Below are 17,821 nucleotides of genomic sequence, written 5' to 3'. Positions count from 1 at the left end.
CAAAGAAGAGGTGTGATATTGTGGGCCCCACCCTATGCATCGGCTTGGGCGGAGATCGTGGGACCCAACCCCATCAAATGTGAAGTAAAATGGTGGGCCCCATCCAATGCATGGGTTTGAGGGGAGTTGGTGGCACCGATCCTATCAAAACATGATTTCAAATGGTGGGCCTCACCCTATGCATGGATTTGGGAGGAAATGCTGGGCCCACTCGATGTAGAATTGTAGGCCCCACCACGTGCATGGGTTTGGGTAGAGATGGTGAGCCCTACCATAATCAAAAGAGGAGGTGAAAATGGTGGCCCCACCTATACTATGGGTGGGTGTAAAATGATGGATCTTACCATATCAAAACATGTTGTAAAATGATGGGCCCCACCCATACTACGCATGAGGTAAACAAAATTCATCATAGAAAGAACATGGTGTAAAATGGTGGGTAACTTGGTGGGCCCACCCTATGCATGGATTTGGGTGGAGATGGTGGGACCCATTCTATCAAAACATGGTGTAAAATGGTGGGTCCTGCCTAACTAAAACATGGTATAAAATGATGGGCCCCACCATATACTTAGATTTGGGTGGAGATGGTGGGTGCACTTGTAGGAGGTGCAAAATGGTGGGCCCCACCCCACTTTACTTCCCATACCCAGCTATTACAATCGAGGAGCTTAGGATAGAGGAGAGCAACTATAAAAAATGGTAAATTTGTGTCCGGATGAAAAAATAATACGGTGTTTTATAAATGATTAAAGATGCCGCTGCTAATTGTGTTTTTTTATGGGTCTTTATCTATGAATTATTTTTATTTATTTTTTGCTGATTTATGCAATTTGGCGGCCCGATTCCTGCCTTTTGTATGCGTGCTTATGAAAAAATTTGAACAGCAATCTGAATGAAGAAAATGTAGTCTTTTCCATTCTTTGCAACTTTTTGTAAATACTCTGCTTCTATTACTTTGCGTGGGAAATTTGAAGACTTGGGGGTTAGATTTTATGGCAATTTGCTACAATGAGATGTAATCTCTGGTTTCTAATGCAATCTTTGGTCTTTTTTTCCTCCCTGATTCCATTTTCATCTTTGAAAATCTGAAATTGAAAACAAAGAAAACATGCAATAGGAATTTTGCTAAATATAAAGGAAACCCTTAGTCTCTCTAGAATCCAAATATAGCAAAAGAGCCAGGAATGTTACTAAATTTAAGGTAAAATTCTATAAACATGAGAGACAAAGAAAGTGAGATTTCATCTTTTGGGAACGTAAAGCTATGACCAAAGAGATGAATCCGAGAAAGGAGAAGAAAAAACAAAAAAAAGACGAGAAAATGTGTTTTTTTATTTTTTGTTGTTTCCTTATTGTAATGACTCCTTTTCTCACACAGGAGAAGAGACTTCATCTGGGAAGAAGATACATCTTCAAAGTTTTCTCCATAAGGAAATCCAAAACAAGAGATCCGAAGGAGAGGCTTCTTCCAGGAAGAAGACGACATCACAATTCAAAAAAAAACAAGGAAGAAGAAGACATCCTTAAAGATCCATGAAGAAAAAGTCTTCCTCCAAGAGGAAGATACATTTTAAAAGCTTTCTCCTTCGAAAAAAAAGAGAAAGAAGTGATCCAAAAGAGAGGCTTCCACTGGAAAGAAGTAGACATCCTTGAAGACTTATCTCCTCTGGTAGATCTAAACATCTTTTCATAGAAAAAGGGATTTTCTCTAGGAAGATCCAGGAAGTTGGATATTGATGCCCAGAAAAAACCCGACGAGAAAACCAAAAAAACTTTACTGAAGATTGTCAAGCTTCTGATTAACGCTCCCCTAAACTTGAGGATTGAAAAATAAATCAGGCTGCTAGTTATGACACGAAAGAGAGGATTTTCTCTACCAAGAGAGTGTTTATCCTTGAAACCCAAAAGAAGAGTTCCAAAATAGAGTCTTTCTTCTAACTTCTGATTAGCGCTCCCCTAAACTTTAGGATTGAAAGATAAATCAGGTTGCTAGTTATGACACAAAAGAGAGGATTTTCTCTACCAAGAGAGTGTTCATCCTTGAAACCCAAAAGAAGAGATCCAAAAGAGGGTCTTTCTCTTAGAAGAAGACATCCTTGAAGATTTCTCTCCTTTGTGAGATCCAAACGTCTTTCCTTAAAAATAGAGAGGATTTCTCTACCAAGAAGGAAGATGGATATTGACAGAATGAAAATACCATATAAGAAAATCAAAAGAGCTGTACTGAACATCATCAATCTTCGAATGACTGCTCCCACAAAGTTGAGGATTGAAATCAAATCAGTTTGCAGGTTATGATACCAACAAACCAATTGTGGCATCCTTCCTCTCCAAGATAACTTCTCGAATGGATTTTTTTTCAAGATTCTCCTATCAATCTTTGACTAACTACGGGGGATCGTTATATCTACAAAACAATGAAAGACAGGCATGTTGCATATCACCTCACCTCACCAATTGACTTTCAAGTCATCCCACTGTTAGATGTGGGGATCATCTCTCCAATAGAAGTTCAGATTAACAACCCGATTGATCTCCGGATTGTATCTGCAGTAGATGTTCAACTGATCATGACAATTGTTCTCCATGCCATCACGACCATAGATTTGGACATTCTGAAGATGGATTGGTGTAGCTCCTCCTTCAAAAAGAATTACGGAAATAGTCACTTTCCATCAGAGATCTAAAAAAGACTAGTTAAAATAGAATCAAAATATATAATATGACTCAAAAGAGATTTTTTCTCCTGGATATTCTCTTTTTAAAAGAGCCGAAAAGATAAGCTTGTGAAGATTCTTTACAACCCAAAAGGGGTTATGCAACCGAGGGGATTTTTAACGAAAATGAATTTGTGAGAGAAATATTTAGATTGGAAACCTCTTGATGAATAATCAGATGTGTTCTATGTCTTTGAGAAATGTAATTAATGGTTGTTAGAGCCAGAAGTGTATGTCCCAACCAATTTAATAAAACCTCTTCTTGTAAGAAGAAAATTTGATTTAAATGTGCTTTATGTGTGATTTTATTTCATTCATAAAATTGTTGCGAACATTACATGCACGCTTATATATATATATATATATATAATTGTTAGAATAAGTCCAGGAGGGGCATTATAGTCATTGTATCTATTTCTATCTCTTAATATATAAATACTACAGTGAAGGGGAGCTAGCCCAAACTCACTTTTCTCATTCTCTCTCAACATGGTATCAGAGCCCTAGGGTTTCTGATCCTTAACCCTAACCCTAGCCTCCATCTTCTTCATCAACCCAAACCCTAATCCCTCTCTCACACCTAACCCTAACCCATCTCAGACCCCAACGCCTCCTCTCCCTCCCCCCCCCCCCCACCAGCCCCTCGCCCTCTTTCCCCCCTCACCACGACCCCCCTCCCCACCTCTCCAACCCCTCGCCCCCCACCCCACGACCCCCTCCCCACCCCATTTCCTCACCAGCCCTTCGCCCCCTTTCCCTCTCACCCACGCCACACCCCTTGTCTTCTCCACTCTTTCTCGCGCATTTCTTCAATTTTTTTTTAGAACTCTACTATCTTTCCACACCCCGTATTTTTGCAGCTCTAATGTGCTAATTTTTTTTTTCCATTCTCTTGACCTTTCTTCGCGGCTTTGTCTCATCCTCTCCATGACTTCGTCTCTTCGCTTATCTCTGGCTAACGAAGCCGCATTATGAGCCATTCCTTTGTCTAGTTGGTCCCTCGCTCACTCCTATCCGTCTAGTAGATCATGTGGGGGCTATTCTCTCTTAGTTCTTTTTTGTCACTATGGACCCTATTGTCATTGTGGATCCATCTCTTGGCATGACCACTGAGATCCGTGCCTCTCTACCCCCCTCTACTATCTCTTGCTCTCCCACCTTGGCACTTGTGGATGGCTCTTAGCCACAATTGACTACTGCCAAACTTGATGGGACCAACTACTACCAAACTGGAGCACATCATCTCACTCGTATTTGTAACACATATTCTGACTGGATGCGATTACGCTGTGGTGATTTGTCGCTTGAGATTCACTATGGCCAGTTTGTATCTCTATATCAGCAGCTTGATGTGTTCCTGCCTCTTACATCGGACGTCACTGTTCTTCGTCGACAACGGGAACAGATTCTTGTAGTTCACGACCTTGATAGCCTAGCCCCGAGTTTACTCATCTGCGTCATCAGATCCTTGGGTCAGGCACTATCCCTTCACTATCTGAGGCCTATAATCGTGCACAACAGTGTCTTGGTGAGTCTCCGTCGCGTCTCCATGCTGATAGCTCTGCACTCGCCGCTTATACGACTGGTAGTCGGCCTATTCGGGGCGGTGGCTCCTTTCCACGAGGCCATGGACGTGGCCGTGGTGGTGGCCGCGTTGGCCGAGGCCGCCCCTACTGTATACATTGTCAGCGTGATGGCCACCAGATTGAGACTTGCTACACTCTCCATCCTGATTTTCGACTGTCTCGCTTAACTCATCTCTCGACGGCCAGCCCCTCCGAGGTGCCTCGTCCCCCATCTTGTACTGTCGTTACACCTGCCGATGATGCCTTTACCTTCACCAGGACAGATTATGAGGAATTACAGCGCCTTCGTCAGAGTACTTGCACTCCTACCGCAATTTTTGCCCAGCCAGGTAGTTCACCCACGACTTTACTCTCTAGCTCCGTATCCTGGATTATTGACTCGAGAGCCTCCAATCACATGACTGGTAACTCATCTCAGCTTTCATCCTTTCGCTCTTTTCCCTCTAACTATCAGACCATTACTCTAGCTGATGGGTCTACTACCCCCATCACTAGTATTGGTATTGTGTGTCATTCCCCTAGTATTTCATTATCTTCTGTACTCTGTGTTCCTAAATCTCCTTTCAGTCTACTTTTTGTTAGTCAATTAACGAAAAACCTTCAGTGATCAATCTCATTCTACCATTCGTATTGTCTGTTTCAAGATCTTTCGACTGGGAAGACGATTGGTTCGGGTCGTGAGGTGGATGACCTTTATCGTCTTGATTGCAGCTCTGTGGACGCCTTCCAATGGCATTGTCGTCTTGGATATCCTTCCCTTCAGAGGCTCCAGCAAACGTCATTAGTTCTTGCTTCTGTGTCTTCATTCTAGTGCGGGTCCTGTGAACTCGGGAAGCACCATATGGTGTCTTTTCCTTCCCGAGTCGTTAGTCGAGTTGATAGTCCTTTTCAGTTAGTTCATTCCGATATCTAGGGACCTTCTAGGATCGCGTCAAATACTGGATTCAAGTATTTATTGATGATTATTCTCGTATGACTTGGGTGTATTTGCTCAAGGACCGTTCTCAGGTTTTTTCAGCTTTTCAATATTTTCATGCTGAAATAAAAACTCAATTTCATTGCAACATTAAATGTCTTCGTACTGATAATGCTCGAGAGTTCTTCTCAGCCACTCATGGCTTTCAAGATATCTTTCCTCTCATGGGATTCTTCATCAATCCTCTTGTGCCTACAATTTGCAGCAGAATGATGTAGCCGAGAGAAAACTGCGCTATTTACTCGAGGTCAGTCGTACCATAATGTTTTAGATGCGAGTTCCTAAGTCATTTTGGGACAATGCAATTTTAACTTCATGCTTTCTTGCGAATCACCTTCCATCATCTGTCCTTCGTGGCTCCTCCCCCTTCTAGGTCTTGTATCCTAAACAAGATCCTTTTCCCCTCACACGTCATGTTTTTGGGTGTGTCTGCTTTGTTCATCTCTTTGGTCCAGGTCGTGACAAACTTGATCCACGGTTAGAACAGTGTGTTTTCCTTGGTTACTCTAAAACTCAGAAAGGCTACCGTTGTTATAGTTCTCGTCTTCATTGGTGGTTTGTATCCGCCGATGTTACCTTCTTTGAGTCAGAGTCCTTCCACTCTCCATCTTTGCCTAGTTTGGCCCCTCTGGAACCCGAAGTGCCTATATCTCTTCCTGTACTTCCTGAGTCAGTTCCTCTACCGACCTCTTTACCATCTGTACCTCCAAGTCAGCCTATTGTTGTTCAAGATGGCGATTCAGTCCCTGTAGCAAATCCACCACCAGTAACAAAGCATTATCATAGGCGGCAGCGCAAAGATGGGCCTCCAACAACTCCACGTGAACCATCATCTTCACAGGCAGAGATTCCGGTTCCATTTACACAGGTTTCGTCTATCCCTTCTCCTGTCGTTCTCAGCGAGTCACCTATTGCTTCTCGTACTCGTTCTCATTCTAGTGCTCAGCCTATTTCTAATTTTATCTCTTATGATCGTTTGACTCCTACTTTCAAAAGTTCTGTTTCCTCTTTGTCTTCTGTTGTGTTACCACAGTCGTTACAGGAGGCTCTCGATCACCCAGACTGGCGTGCTGCCATGGACCTTGAAATAGGTGCTCTACACTCGAACCAAACATGGGATCTGGTTCCCCTTCCCTCTGGTGCTAAACCTGTTGGCTGTCGATGGGTATTCTCTATCAAATACTTGCCAGATGGTATTGTTGAGAGACTAAAAGCCCGTCTTGTGGCTAAAGGATATACTCAGACGTTTGGAGTTGATTACCATGAAACTTTCTCTCGAGTGGCAAAGATTCCTTCTGTTCGCGTTATTCTGTCACTTGCAGTTAATCATTGTTGGCATCTTCATCAATTAGATGTGAAAAATGCCTTCTTACATGGCGGCCTTTATGAAGAGGTTTATATGGAGCAACCTCAAGGGTATGTTGCTCAGGGGGAGATGTCCTCTTCTGTATGTCGCCTCAGGAAATCTTTGTATGGCTTGAAACAGTCTCCATGAGCATGGTTTGGCAGATTCAATGAGGCTGTTATGCGGTTTGGTTTGAGACAGTGCGCTGTAGATCATTCGGTATTTAGTCATCAGTCCTTAGCAGGGTGCATTCTATTGATCGTGTATGTTGACGATATCATCATCACAGGTAGTAATTCAGGTGGAATACAGAAGCTGAAGACCTTCCTGCAAAGAGAATTTGCTACAAAAGACTTGGGACGCCTCAAATATTTTCTTGGGATAGAGGTAGCATACTCCTCTCGTGGTTTGTCCCTATCACAGAGGAAGTATGTTTTGGATTTGTTGGAGGAGACATGAAATCTTGGCGTAAAACCTGTGTTTGCACCTATGGATCCCAATACAAAACTAGTTCCAGAAGAAGGAGATTTGTTGGAGGACCCTGACAGGAATAGAAGACTGGTGGGCAAGCTCATATATCTCACTGTTACTCGCCCTGATATATCTTATGTTGTGGGGGTAGTTAGCCAGTATATGAGCTCCCTACGTACCTCACACTGGAGTGCAGTGATTCAGATTCTTAAATACCTAAAAGGTGTACCAGGAAATGGCCTATTATTCAAACGACACGGTCATATGAGAATTGAGGGGTTCTCTGATGCCGATTGGGTTGGATCTCCTGCAGACAGAAGATCAACTACTGGGTATTGTACCTTTGTAGGAGGTAACCTGGTGTCATGGAAAAGCAAGAAGCAGGACGTCATTGCAAAGTCGAGTGCTGAGGCAGAATACAGAGCGATGGCGCACACAAGCACATAACTTATATGGTTGAGATCACTTTTGTCTGAGATCGGCATTGTATCTTCTTCACCGTCACAGTTGTACTGTGACAACAAGGCTGCCATCTATATTGCATCAAATCCAGTCTTCCATGAACGAACAAAGCACATCGAAGTCGATTGTCATTTCATTCGTCAGAGGATTCAGAAAGGGGAGATATGTACTGTGTTTACTCGTTCCGCAGAACAGTTGGCTGATATGTTTACAAAGCCATTGAATAAAGCAAAGTTGAATGATATCTGTAACAGGGTAGGAATGTATAATTTATACATTCCAGCTTGAGGGGGAGTGTTAGAATAAGCCCAGTAGGGGCATTATTTCTATCTCTTAATATATAAATACTATAGTGAGGGGGAGCTAGCCCTAACTCACTTCTCTCATTCTCTCTCAACATATATATATATATATATATATATATATATATATAGAGAGAGAGAGAGAGAGAGAGAGAGAGAGAGAGCCATGGCTTAAAATTTCGGTTTCGGACCCCACTGAAATCAAAATTTCGAATTTCGGACGAAATCCGGCGAAACCAGAAAAACATTATTTTATTCGATATAAAATTTCAGCCGAAATTTCGGTAATTTCAGTAAAATATTAAAATAATTAAAAAAAACAGGTTTTTTTTGTGAAATTTCGGGGAAAAATGAAATTTCGACCGAAATTACGAAATTTGGACGAAATAAAATACCATTTCGGGTATGAGTGATTTCGGTGTCGGTCTTCACCGAAATCCGAAATTTCGGATTTCGGTCGAAATTTAAAACCATGCATATAGCAGAATCATAATATTCACCTGTGTTGTGGGCATTAACAATGAGATCAAAATGGACTCAGTTTGCCTATTAATAGTGCCAAAAATGTAACATCATTCAACATTTCGAGAGAAAGTTTTGACTTTCTGTCAAGTGTTCCGTCTAGAATTAGATGAAAAAGTTCTTATTGCTGAATCATGTTTTCCCTTTCTCCTTTCTTTACTCCTTTGGGGGACAACTATGGTACCACCACCGTCAATATCTTAAGTTCAATGTAGATGGTGATGATGTTGACCATGACAATGACACTTCAAAGGGGCCGTACTCAAATGCGAACTGAAGGTCCCCAATGGCAGACCTTACTTGAGGAAACTGAAACCACCACATATTCTTCTTGGACAAGCAAGGGTCTTCCCTTGTTTTCCCTCCAGGGAAAGGGTTTCTACACCCTTAGTGTGGCCGGTCAATTGGACCAATTGAGAGAGAGAGAGAGAGAGAGAGAGAGAGAGAGAGAGAGAGAGTGTAATGGTTGGTCCACTTTCTTGCGCAACTAGATGCCCTTATCCACCATTTACAAGCGAGCAGAAGAAGAAAGATTTCTGCCTTAAATCATGCAAAAGCATCCCTTCACTGGAATGCAATAACTGCCATTTGTCAGCCCTGTTGTCCTCACCTCATGCAGCCTTTGCATCTGTCACTGACTTGCCCAAGATAGTGGCGGTGGTTACTAAAGGGAAAAGAAAGGTGGAAAACTTATACTAGAAATAAACATATTTCTCATTTAATTTAGATCGAAATCTTGTAAATAAAAAGAAGGTAAGTCTCTTTTGAACTGTGAAAAAAACAAGAGATTATGTTTTGTTGTTTGAAAACTCATAATTGGACAGGAACTCACCAATCTAAAACTGAGTCAACTCAGGCCAGTTAATGGTTAGTCTGAAAAAGAGTCTGAAAGTTTGTTATATCTGTTTAATGTTCAAGTACCTAATGACAGACCAGGTAAAGCAAATATGGCTTTTTGTGTTTCATTCATTTGGTTATGATGTTACCACTATCATTGACCTGCCCTTAAGTTTAAAAGTAACAATCGCTCCATGGAATGCTCTTGAAATTTTACTTACTGGCCGTCACTTAAGTTCTAGTAGTGCTTTGTGCATACAAAATGCAAGGATTCACCATATCCTGTTATGTGTTCATACAGGTAATAGAGAACTCTACACGTGGGGCTCAAATGAGAATGGTTGCCTTGGCATTGGGTGTGTGTCCTTGAATAAGTTTTGCAAGCACGAAGCTGGACTTCTTTCATGTATACTTGTTTTATTCAGTGGTTATTTTTCAATTCTGAATTTCAGCTAACTCAGATTTATTCAATCTCAGTTACACAGATGTTATCCACACACCAGAAAAAGTTGAAGGCCCATTGCTAAAACTTCCTGTATTTGAGGTTGGTTCTGCATTTTTCAATGCAAAATTGTCCTTGTGATATGAATATCAGTATGTAAAATTTGAGAATAACTCAGATTGTAATTATTTCTTAGCTTTCTTCTTATTTACTTCTCACATGTTGCAGGTATCTTGTGGTTGGAAACATACAGGTGCAATTTGTGGTGAGTACTCATTTCTCAAAGTCAAACTTCAACGAGAGTTTATAGTTACATCTGGACTGTTTTTCAATGTTCCAATTTATTTATTTCTTAAATTTTCATATTTATTATTACCATAAAAAATTCATAATTATTTCTTTTTCATGGGAATGGAAATGACCTGCACCTTAAATGTTGGTATGCAGGTGGCAATCTTTTCACATGGGGCTGGGGTGGTTCAAATGGAACATTTTCTGTGGATGGATATTCCTCTGGAGGACAACTGGTTTGCTTCAACCTCCTGTAACTATAGCTGAATAGCTTTGTCCAACTGGTCCTTCTAATGAAGTAGCCTAGAGATGATTTTATTATCTATCATGACTTTTTAGACTACTTTAGCTACATACTGCAAAATGGATAATGCACCTGCATTCAACACCTTAATATTGAAGTTAAAAATCCTATCCAAGACATACTTATGCCATATTCTAGTAACACAGATATGAGATCATAGGATATCTAAGTTATTCAATTTTCATATGATCTGAAACATTCCCCAAGGCATAACATGGTTAAATTCGTCAAATTCTCAGTTAGGTAAGATGCATGTTTGGTGAAGTTGTGGTTTAGAGCTGAGATAAATTTTGCAGGGATTCTGGTCCCTGCAAAATTTAGGGATTGCAAACTCTAGCGAGGTGGAAGTAAGGGCTGCTTATCAGGGTATCAAAATGTTGGATCGGGAGTGTTTGGATAAGTTGATGGTAGAGGGTGATTCAAAGAATGTAATTAGATGGCTTGGTGGTTTGGCTGTTTCCCCGTGGAGGTTTGTGGCCTTTTTGACGAAATTTTGGATCGTATTAGTGGATTGTCTGGTGTGTTCAGCATGTCAGAAGATCCGCCAATCGAATAGCGGATAGGCTTGCCAAAGAAGGGTGGGGGAAGTTGGGTTCGGAAATGTTCGATTACCTTCCCCTGTGATTGGTTCTCCCCCTCCTTTATTTTTCTTTTTCTTCCTTTTGTTCTTTTTGTTATCTCTGTGCTCTTGGGTGGACTATCTCGGTCTTCCCTTTTTATTGAATGAAACTGTTACCATTCAAAAAAAAAGAGAGAAAAGAGCTGACATAATTTTACGTAGTTAAGTTACACCTGCCATATTCTAGTAACGCAGGTACGAGATCATAGGATATCTAAGTCATTCAATTTTCATATGATCTGAAACATTCCTCAATGCATAAAATGATTAAGTTCTTCAAGGTCTCAGTTGAGTAACATGCATGTTTGGTGAAGTTGTGGTTTAGAGCTGACATAAATTTTACATAGTTCAGTTACATATCTAAATGTCCAAGTTCCATTTTTTTCATAAAGATGCCACTCATGAAGCTGAATGGTCTATCCCCTATTGTCAGGAGTTATATTTGGTCATATTGTTGCATTCTTTTGCTTACTTATGTGTGCATGGGCCCCATCATCACTTATGTCACTTCTTCTCTTTCTTGTCTCTTTCCTCACAAAGCCTAACCCTAGATTTTCTACTAGGTATCAGAGCAATCAGGCCTACTAGGAATCTTTTCTTTCTCACTTTGGTTGGATTGCAATTGGAAGAGGGAGACTTTTCTGATGGAGATTGTAGATCTGTCTGTATGCCTACATGCATGGCCAGCTCTACCTGTACGAGAAGATCTATAGGGTTTCATCCGAACTGGTATTGATAGTCAGAGCATGATTTGTAGAAGGCTACTGATATTGGCACTACCATGTTTTAATAATTCCACAAACACAGCTGGTCTTTTCTTTGTTAATTGCCTTCTGAGAGCTTTTTGGGAACTGTAATAACCTTTGACAGCTGTTTAAAAAAGAAAAGACCAGCTTAGTTTTTGCAATTATTAAAACATGGTAGTGTTGACATCAGTAGAAATATACAATTTCAGTCACGATAATTTTTTCTAAGGAAAAAACGGTTCTGATTAATAATACCTTTGTGATAATTGATTGCTGTTATGAAGTGCTTTATTTCCCTTTTTTGTCGTTCCACTGGTTCTCTTATATGATTGGATGCTTTCAACATCAGAAAATCAGCAACATGTCTGATAGTAGTGTCGTATGTGGGTGTCCTGCTATCTCAGGCGTGGTGATTGGTGTATCACAAGTGGGTGATCATAGGAATTACAACTGGGAGTTGTGGATTATCACAGTTAAGTATGATGAAAGTAACTATCTGGAATGGGCACAATCCACCCATATGTTTATTGGTGGATGAGGAAAACTGGGGTAAATTAATGGAAGGATAAAAGAACCAAATCAGTTAGATCCCATTTATGAGAAATGAGAGGAAAAGAATTTGACTGTGATATCGTGGCTGTTACATTCTTTGCTGCCGACAATTGATAAAGTATTTCTGTTCTTGAAGGACCCAGTTGAGGAGGCATATTCACAAGTGGGAAATTTTTTAGTTTTATCATTATTAGAGGGACACACCGGTCTATTCTACAGAGGCGCCAACATTTAAAATGTTGGTGGTGCAAACATGAATATTGAATTCCGTGTAGGTTTGAATTAGGATTCTGAGCATGCAAGGATATAGATTCTTGGTCAATATCCACCTCCCACATTGCCAAATCAACACTACTACTGCATACAGAACAAGGATAGTATGCGAAATGCCATGTTGCCTAAGTTTAGATAGGATAGATTAGCTCTTGCAATAGTTTCAGAGAGAGGCAATAGAGGAGGTGGGAAGAAGTTTGGTAAAGCTTCAGCTAATAAAGGTGAGCTGAACTGTGAGGATTGTTGGCATACATGACATACTAAGTAGACATGTTGGGATTCATATGGATGTTCGACTAAGTTCAACAATAGATTGAATATCTCTGTTGCACACACAGTCTGCATCCTGTACTATTTCTACAAGCCTTCAATCTAGTCCTGCAGCCATAATACATTTCGTCAGACTAAACCCCTCTAGGGAGATGAGAACATCTTCTAAAGGAGATCTCGAGAGTCTAGGCACGTGATGGCTCAACTTAAACGACCAACGGCCACATTCGCCTCCATATTTTCTCACAGAGTTACTTATGCATCAGCACACCTTCTCTCTTCTAGTTCTTATGGCCAATCTTGGATCACTGATTCGGAGGCCTCTGATCACATGATTGGTATTGTCATCTTTATTTTTTATTTGTACAAAGTTTGCTCATGTATGCAGCTATGCATAAAGTTAGAATAGCTGGTGGGATGTTTCCGTGGTAGCCGGAAAAGGAAATGTTCTTGCACCTCTTTCTTTGACCCTTTCCACAGTGTTATATGTTCTAAACTATGCATAAAGTTTGCTCATGTATGCAACTATGCATAAAGTTAGAATAGCTGGTGGGATGTTTCCGTGGTAGCCGGAAAAGGAAATGTTCTTGCACCTCTTTCTTTGACCCTTTCCACAGTGTTATATGTTCTAAACTTCGCTTCTAATTTTGTTTTGATAGTATTAGTATGAAAAATAAAAATTTGAATTGTTATGTAATGGTCTTTCCAACTAGTGTGTTTTTAGGATTTGGTGATGAGGAGGATTGGTTGAGGTCATGAGGATGGTGGTTTCATTCTCTCCTTGTGCTCTTCACAACACATTTCCTCTCTTCTTCTCCACTCTCGCATGTCCATTTTTTCATCCTTCACTCTAACTTAAATCATCAAGCATCACAATCCACTTTCTCTAATTAAAAATTAAACCCATCTTGTGCGAAGTCCACAATAAAGGGACCGTTCAAGTCTATCATAGGTTTGAGAGTCCCCAACTTAAGGAGCATACCTTGAGAACTGCAAACTTTGTGGAATCAATAACTTCGTTGCCCATCACTATTCCATCAAGATTTTGATGACCAGATACAAAACCACTATAGTTAGTCATGATCCTTTTGCTCTTCATAATCAAATTGGCAGAATTTTTGGCACCTTCAATATATATTTAACACTAGAACTCTCCATAAGAACCACAAAGCCTAGCTTGGTGGTCCACTCAGAAACCAAATCATCATTAAGAGCATTAATTGTAGTCTCCGGAATGGAAAAAATAACAGCTTGTGCCTCCGCAAATCGGGACGGACTAGGAGATAGGGTCCCCCTTCCCAAAAAAATAATAATAAATAAATAAATAAAATAAAATAAAAATAGCGCTTGGGGTTCAAATCATTCACCTTTCCTTTCCCTTTTACATTGCTAGCATCAAAGAGATTGTTATTAAGGGGAATGCAATGAAACATACCTCTATTTGTCGCATGATCTTGAATCACAAGGTCGACACACCCTTACCTTTTTGGCTCAAATCTGCAGAAGAGTCCCTGGAACTGTCTGGAATGAGGGGTTAAGGTGCACCACATCATGTGGGCCATCCATGAATTCATCAGCCTTCACCACCAAGCGACAGCCATAGGTTGCATCGATTCTATTCAAGGGACAGATCCTGTTCTTATCAAACACGAGACTGATCTAACAATCATGTAAACCTGAGCAGATCCACACTCCGTCGTCATCAAAGTGATCCCTATATGCTGCTCTCAAACCGGCCATTGAATCGCTGCCTGAACCATAGGTTCTGGACCAAGACAAACAGCAATGGAATTTCTGGACATGATACCAAAGCTTAACAACGCCTATGGAGGAGAACTGAGCTTGAATCCATAGTAAAACTTGTCCAAACATAATGGACTTGGACCAGGGCTGGACCAAAATAATGAGGCCTAACTCCATCTTCATAGTCCAAGGTGATGGTTTATTTGAAGATAGCCCAGTAGGTTGGAGTAAGAAAAACTATCATCATACCTAGAGGGCCCACCATATACTGTTGACCGACTACCAAAAAATACCTTATGGCTTCGCGTTGATGCCATGGAGATGCCAGTTGTTGGTTGCCAGCATTGACACCAGACTGTCAACAATTTCTCTATTTAGATTGATATCATACTTAATTTTAATCTTGTTTCTATTCTGCACGAGAACTGTGCAGCATCTGAAGGACGGAGCCAAAGTACCTTCCTGGCAATCGGATCGTTGCCAATCTTCAATGATAGAAGAGCCAATAAAAGATCCTGCGGGCAACGAGGAACAACCATGGGATTCGGTTGATCCAGAGAGAACATGGTTTTCCTCCAGAGCCATCTTTTCTTTTTAAAATTTTATGAAAGCTCTCTTGGCTTACACGCAACCCAACTCAATGCTGGAGCCCTCCCTTTATGATATCTGATGTTTTATCCTTGAGCTTGAAGCTATGGCTGTACTGAATCCCTTCAATCTTCTCTCATCCAAACCTTGTGCCTTGACTTGGGTTCAAATCGATTAGGGTTTGGATTTAGGTTTCATTTGTAATCTACTTTGGGAGAGAGATTGTTCAAGCTTCATTGTGTAAATCAGCCCCTAAAGGGAGGCAAAAGCGAGCATATATCTTCTTCAATCATCAAGCTTTGTAAAGGTGGAAGGGCACCTACGTTTAAACCCCTTGGAGTTGCAAGACTCGTTGTATGTGGCTCGGATCCAGCCCTTGTGGAGGATCAAATAGTGGAACACCTCAAGGAGCACAACTTATGAAGAGTGGAGTAGGCCTTTGGGTTAAATTCCGTACCACTATAAATCCGGTTTACATTTTCTCTTCTCTCATCTCTTTCCTTATTTACTTATTTGTGCTTATTGTCTATCATTTTGATTTCTAGTTGTCTAACCATTTAACCAAAGATTAATAACAAGGGATTAAGTTTGAAAGTTGCAAATAAGGTTAAAGTTTTAATCACCAACTAATTCACCCCCCTCTTGGTTGCCTAGACTTGTAATTCGGAATATCAATCCCTTGTTGGATGAAATACTTTGCCGCAGAAAAATGGATAGGGAGAAGAAAACCAGGATGATAAAGAAGAGTAAGTACATTTACCATAAATGCCAAATCTTGATCACATCACATTATCAGCGACAGGGTCGAACACATTTTTTTATTTATACAATTTCAATTTTTAATTATTTTCTTACTAGAGATATGTACAGCGTACGGATTCTAACAGGAGATCGGACAAGGCTTCTTTTGGCTGCTGAGGATCGCTTTGTGCTTGACTTCAGTCACTACCTTTTAGCCTGAATGGATAAAGAAAGACCATCAATGAGCTCGGTACCAAACAGGCACAGATAAGGAATCGTGCATGCAAAACAAGGGAGGGCATGCCATTATTACATAATGGACATGGGAGTTCCCTTGTTGGATGTGATTTATGCTAGAGCACATATGATAGAAATACTTTGCCCCAGAAAAATGGATAGGGAGAAGAAAACCAGGATGATTAAGAAGAGCAAGGACATTGTACCAGAAATGACAGATCTTGATCACATTGTGAGCGACAGGGTTGGACACATTTTTTATTTTATATATTTTCAATTTTCAATTTTTTTTTTACTAGAGATAGCCTTGCTAGTAAAGCCTTAAATGAACCAAAAAGACCCAATCATTATGAAGACTTGAAACCCAAAGATTTTCTAGGTTGGATTTTGTCGTCACTGATTCTGTTTCTTCTTGTCTGCTAAACGTAATCTCGAGCTGTCCTCATCTTCTCCATTGCTTAGATGTGATCGCGTCCTTTAGTTTTCCTCTTCTTCGGTGATGATCTGATCGGCATTTAACATACCATTGAGCTTTTGAGCACTCATATCTACTATGATTTTCATCTATGAAACTGGGCCGTTCACATGGTAGAAGCATTGTAGAGAATTGTAATCGGTGTGGTTTAAAACTTCCCTCGAGACGTTTGGCCATATCTTTGGCATTAAGAAGTGAACTCTCTCTTTCATGACCTTGAGAAGTGTCTATTTGAGAAGTGTTTTCAGCCACTATGCTATTCAAAGCATCGTGAAAAAATGATATATAAAGTGAGTATCTCCCCTTACAATGTCACTTCTCCATAAGTGATCGAGGTTCTCTTTTTAATATTTCAAACATAAGCTACTAGCTACCCCAAAAATACTCGTGTATGTTTATTTCATGTCATTCCTTCATGTGTGCCTGAAGTTTGAAATGCAACTCTTTTAAGTTTGATAATTTTTAGTAAAATTCCCTCTTAGACAGTTGAAGATTTTCCGTAATATATTTTTTTTGAATGATTATTTTCCTTGATAAGGTGATTATTTTCTATGCTTGTTTTGTTCTAAGTATAAATAATGTTCAATTCTTGCTTGTTTCTGACATGTAAATGTGATATTTGACTTCAATACAGGGGCATGGGGATGATGTTGACTATTATGAACCTGCGATAGTGAACTTGGGCAAAAATGTGAAAGCACTGCAAGTATCATGTGGGTTCAATCACACAGGCGCTATATTCGAGTATTCTGAAGATTGAGAGGAACTGAGACTCCAGCTTCCCATCATCGCTCTGTATTGCACCTTCTATATATCTTCAGTCTCTAATATTTGAAGAAAAACGACTTTGATATAAGCATAGCATACCTTTCTCAAAAAAAGAAATAAAAATAAAATAATAATAAATAAAAAGAAAAGCATCACATACCTCTAAATGTCATAGCAACTTGGAAACTTTTCCATTCATATTCATGTACTACTTATAATAATAATAAAGGTATCTTCATTTATCTTGTTACAATGTTTTTTCAATCATTCCATGGCTTATAACCATAGAACAAAGAAACCATCTTTCTCCATGGAATTGGATCATCTGTCTTGCAAATTTGTTTTGCACAGGTTATTGGTCAAAGATGAAGGAATTTGATTCCCAAATACAAGTACAATTCTAGAAATATGGTCATGACATTTATTTCTTTTGCTTCATTATGTCGATTAGGACATGGGTGTGTGGTTGGTTGCACAAAAGCTAGGATGTCTTATGGGTCTTGCTTGGCATTTGGGTGCCACATCAGCAAAACCCCCTTGTTTGGTTCCCA

General features: G+C 40.1%; 1 protein-coding gene across 2 annotated transcripts in view; it reads left to right on the top strand.

Moving 5' to 3' along the window:
• Positions 1-17,523, top strand: part of RUG1 (Regulator of chromosome condensation (RCC1) family protein) — a 31,353-nt gene extending 13,830 nt beyond the window's left edge. Inside the window, exons 11-15 of one of the 2 annotated variants that reach the window (XM_077357026.1) lie at positions 9,523-9,577; positions 9,699-9,765; positions 9,892-9,928; positions 10,111-10,207; positions 17,137-17,523. In XM_077357026.1, coding sequence (XP_077213141.1) covers positions 9,523-9,577; positions 9,699-9,765; positions 9,892-9,928; positions 10,111-10,207; positions 17,137-17,176 — 296 coding nt within the window. In that variant the 3' untranslated portion in view covers positions 17,177-17,523. The remainder of the gene's footprint in view (positions 1-9,522; positions 9,578-9,698; positions 9,766-9,891; positions 9,929-10,110; positions 10,208-17,136) is intronic. The other variant, XM_077357025.1, reaches the window with a different exon arrangement.
• Positions 17,524-17,821: the final 298 nt, after the last annotated feature.

Source organism: Tasmannia lanceolata, unplaced genomic scaffold (assembly GCF_043159265.1).
Source record: "Tasmannia lanceolata isolate RefF3 unplaced genomic scaffold, GAP_Taslan_0.1 ptg000016l, whole genome shotgun sequence".
NCBI lineage: Eukaryota > Viridiplantae > Streptophyta > Magnoliopsida > Canellales > Winteraceae > Tasmannia > Tasmannia lanceolata.
Note: the sequence above shows the minus strand (reverse complement) of the source record. Positions and strands in the feature narration are given on the sequence as shown.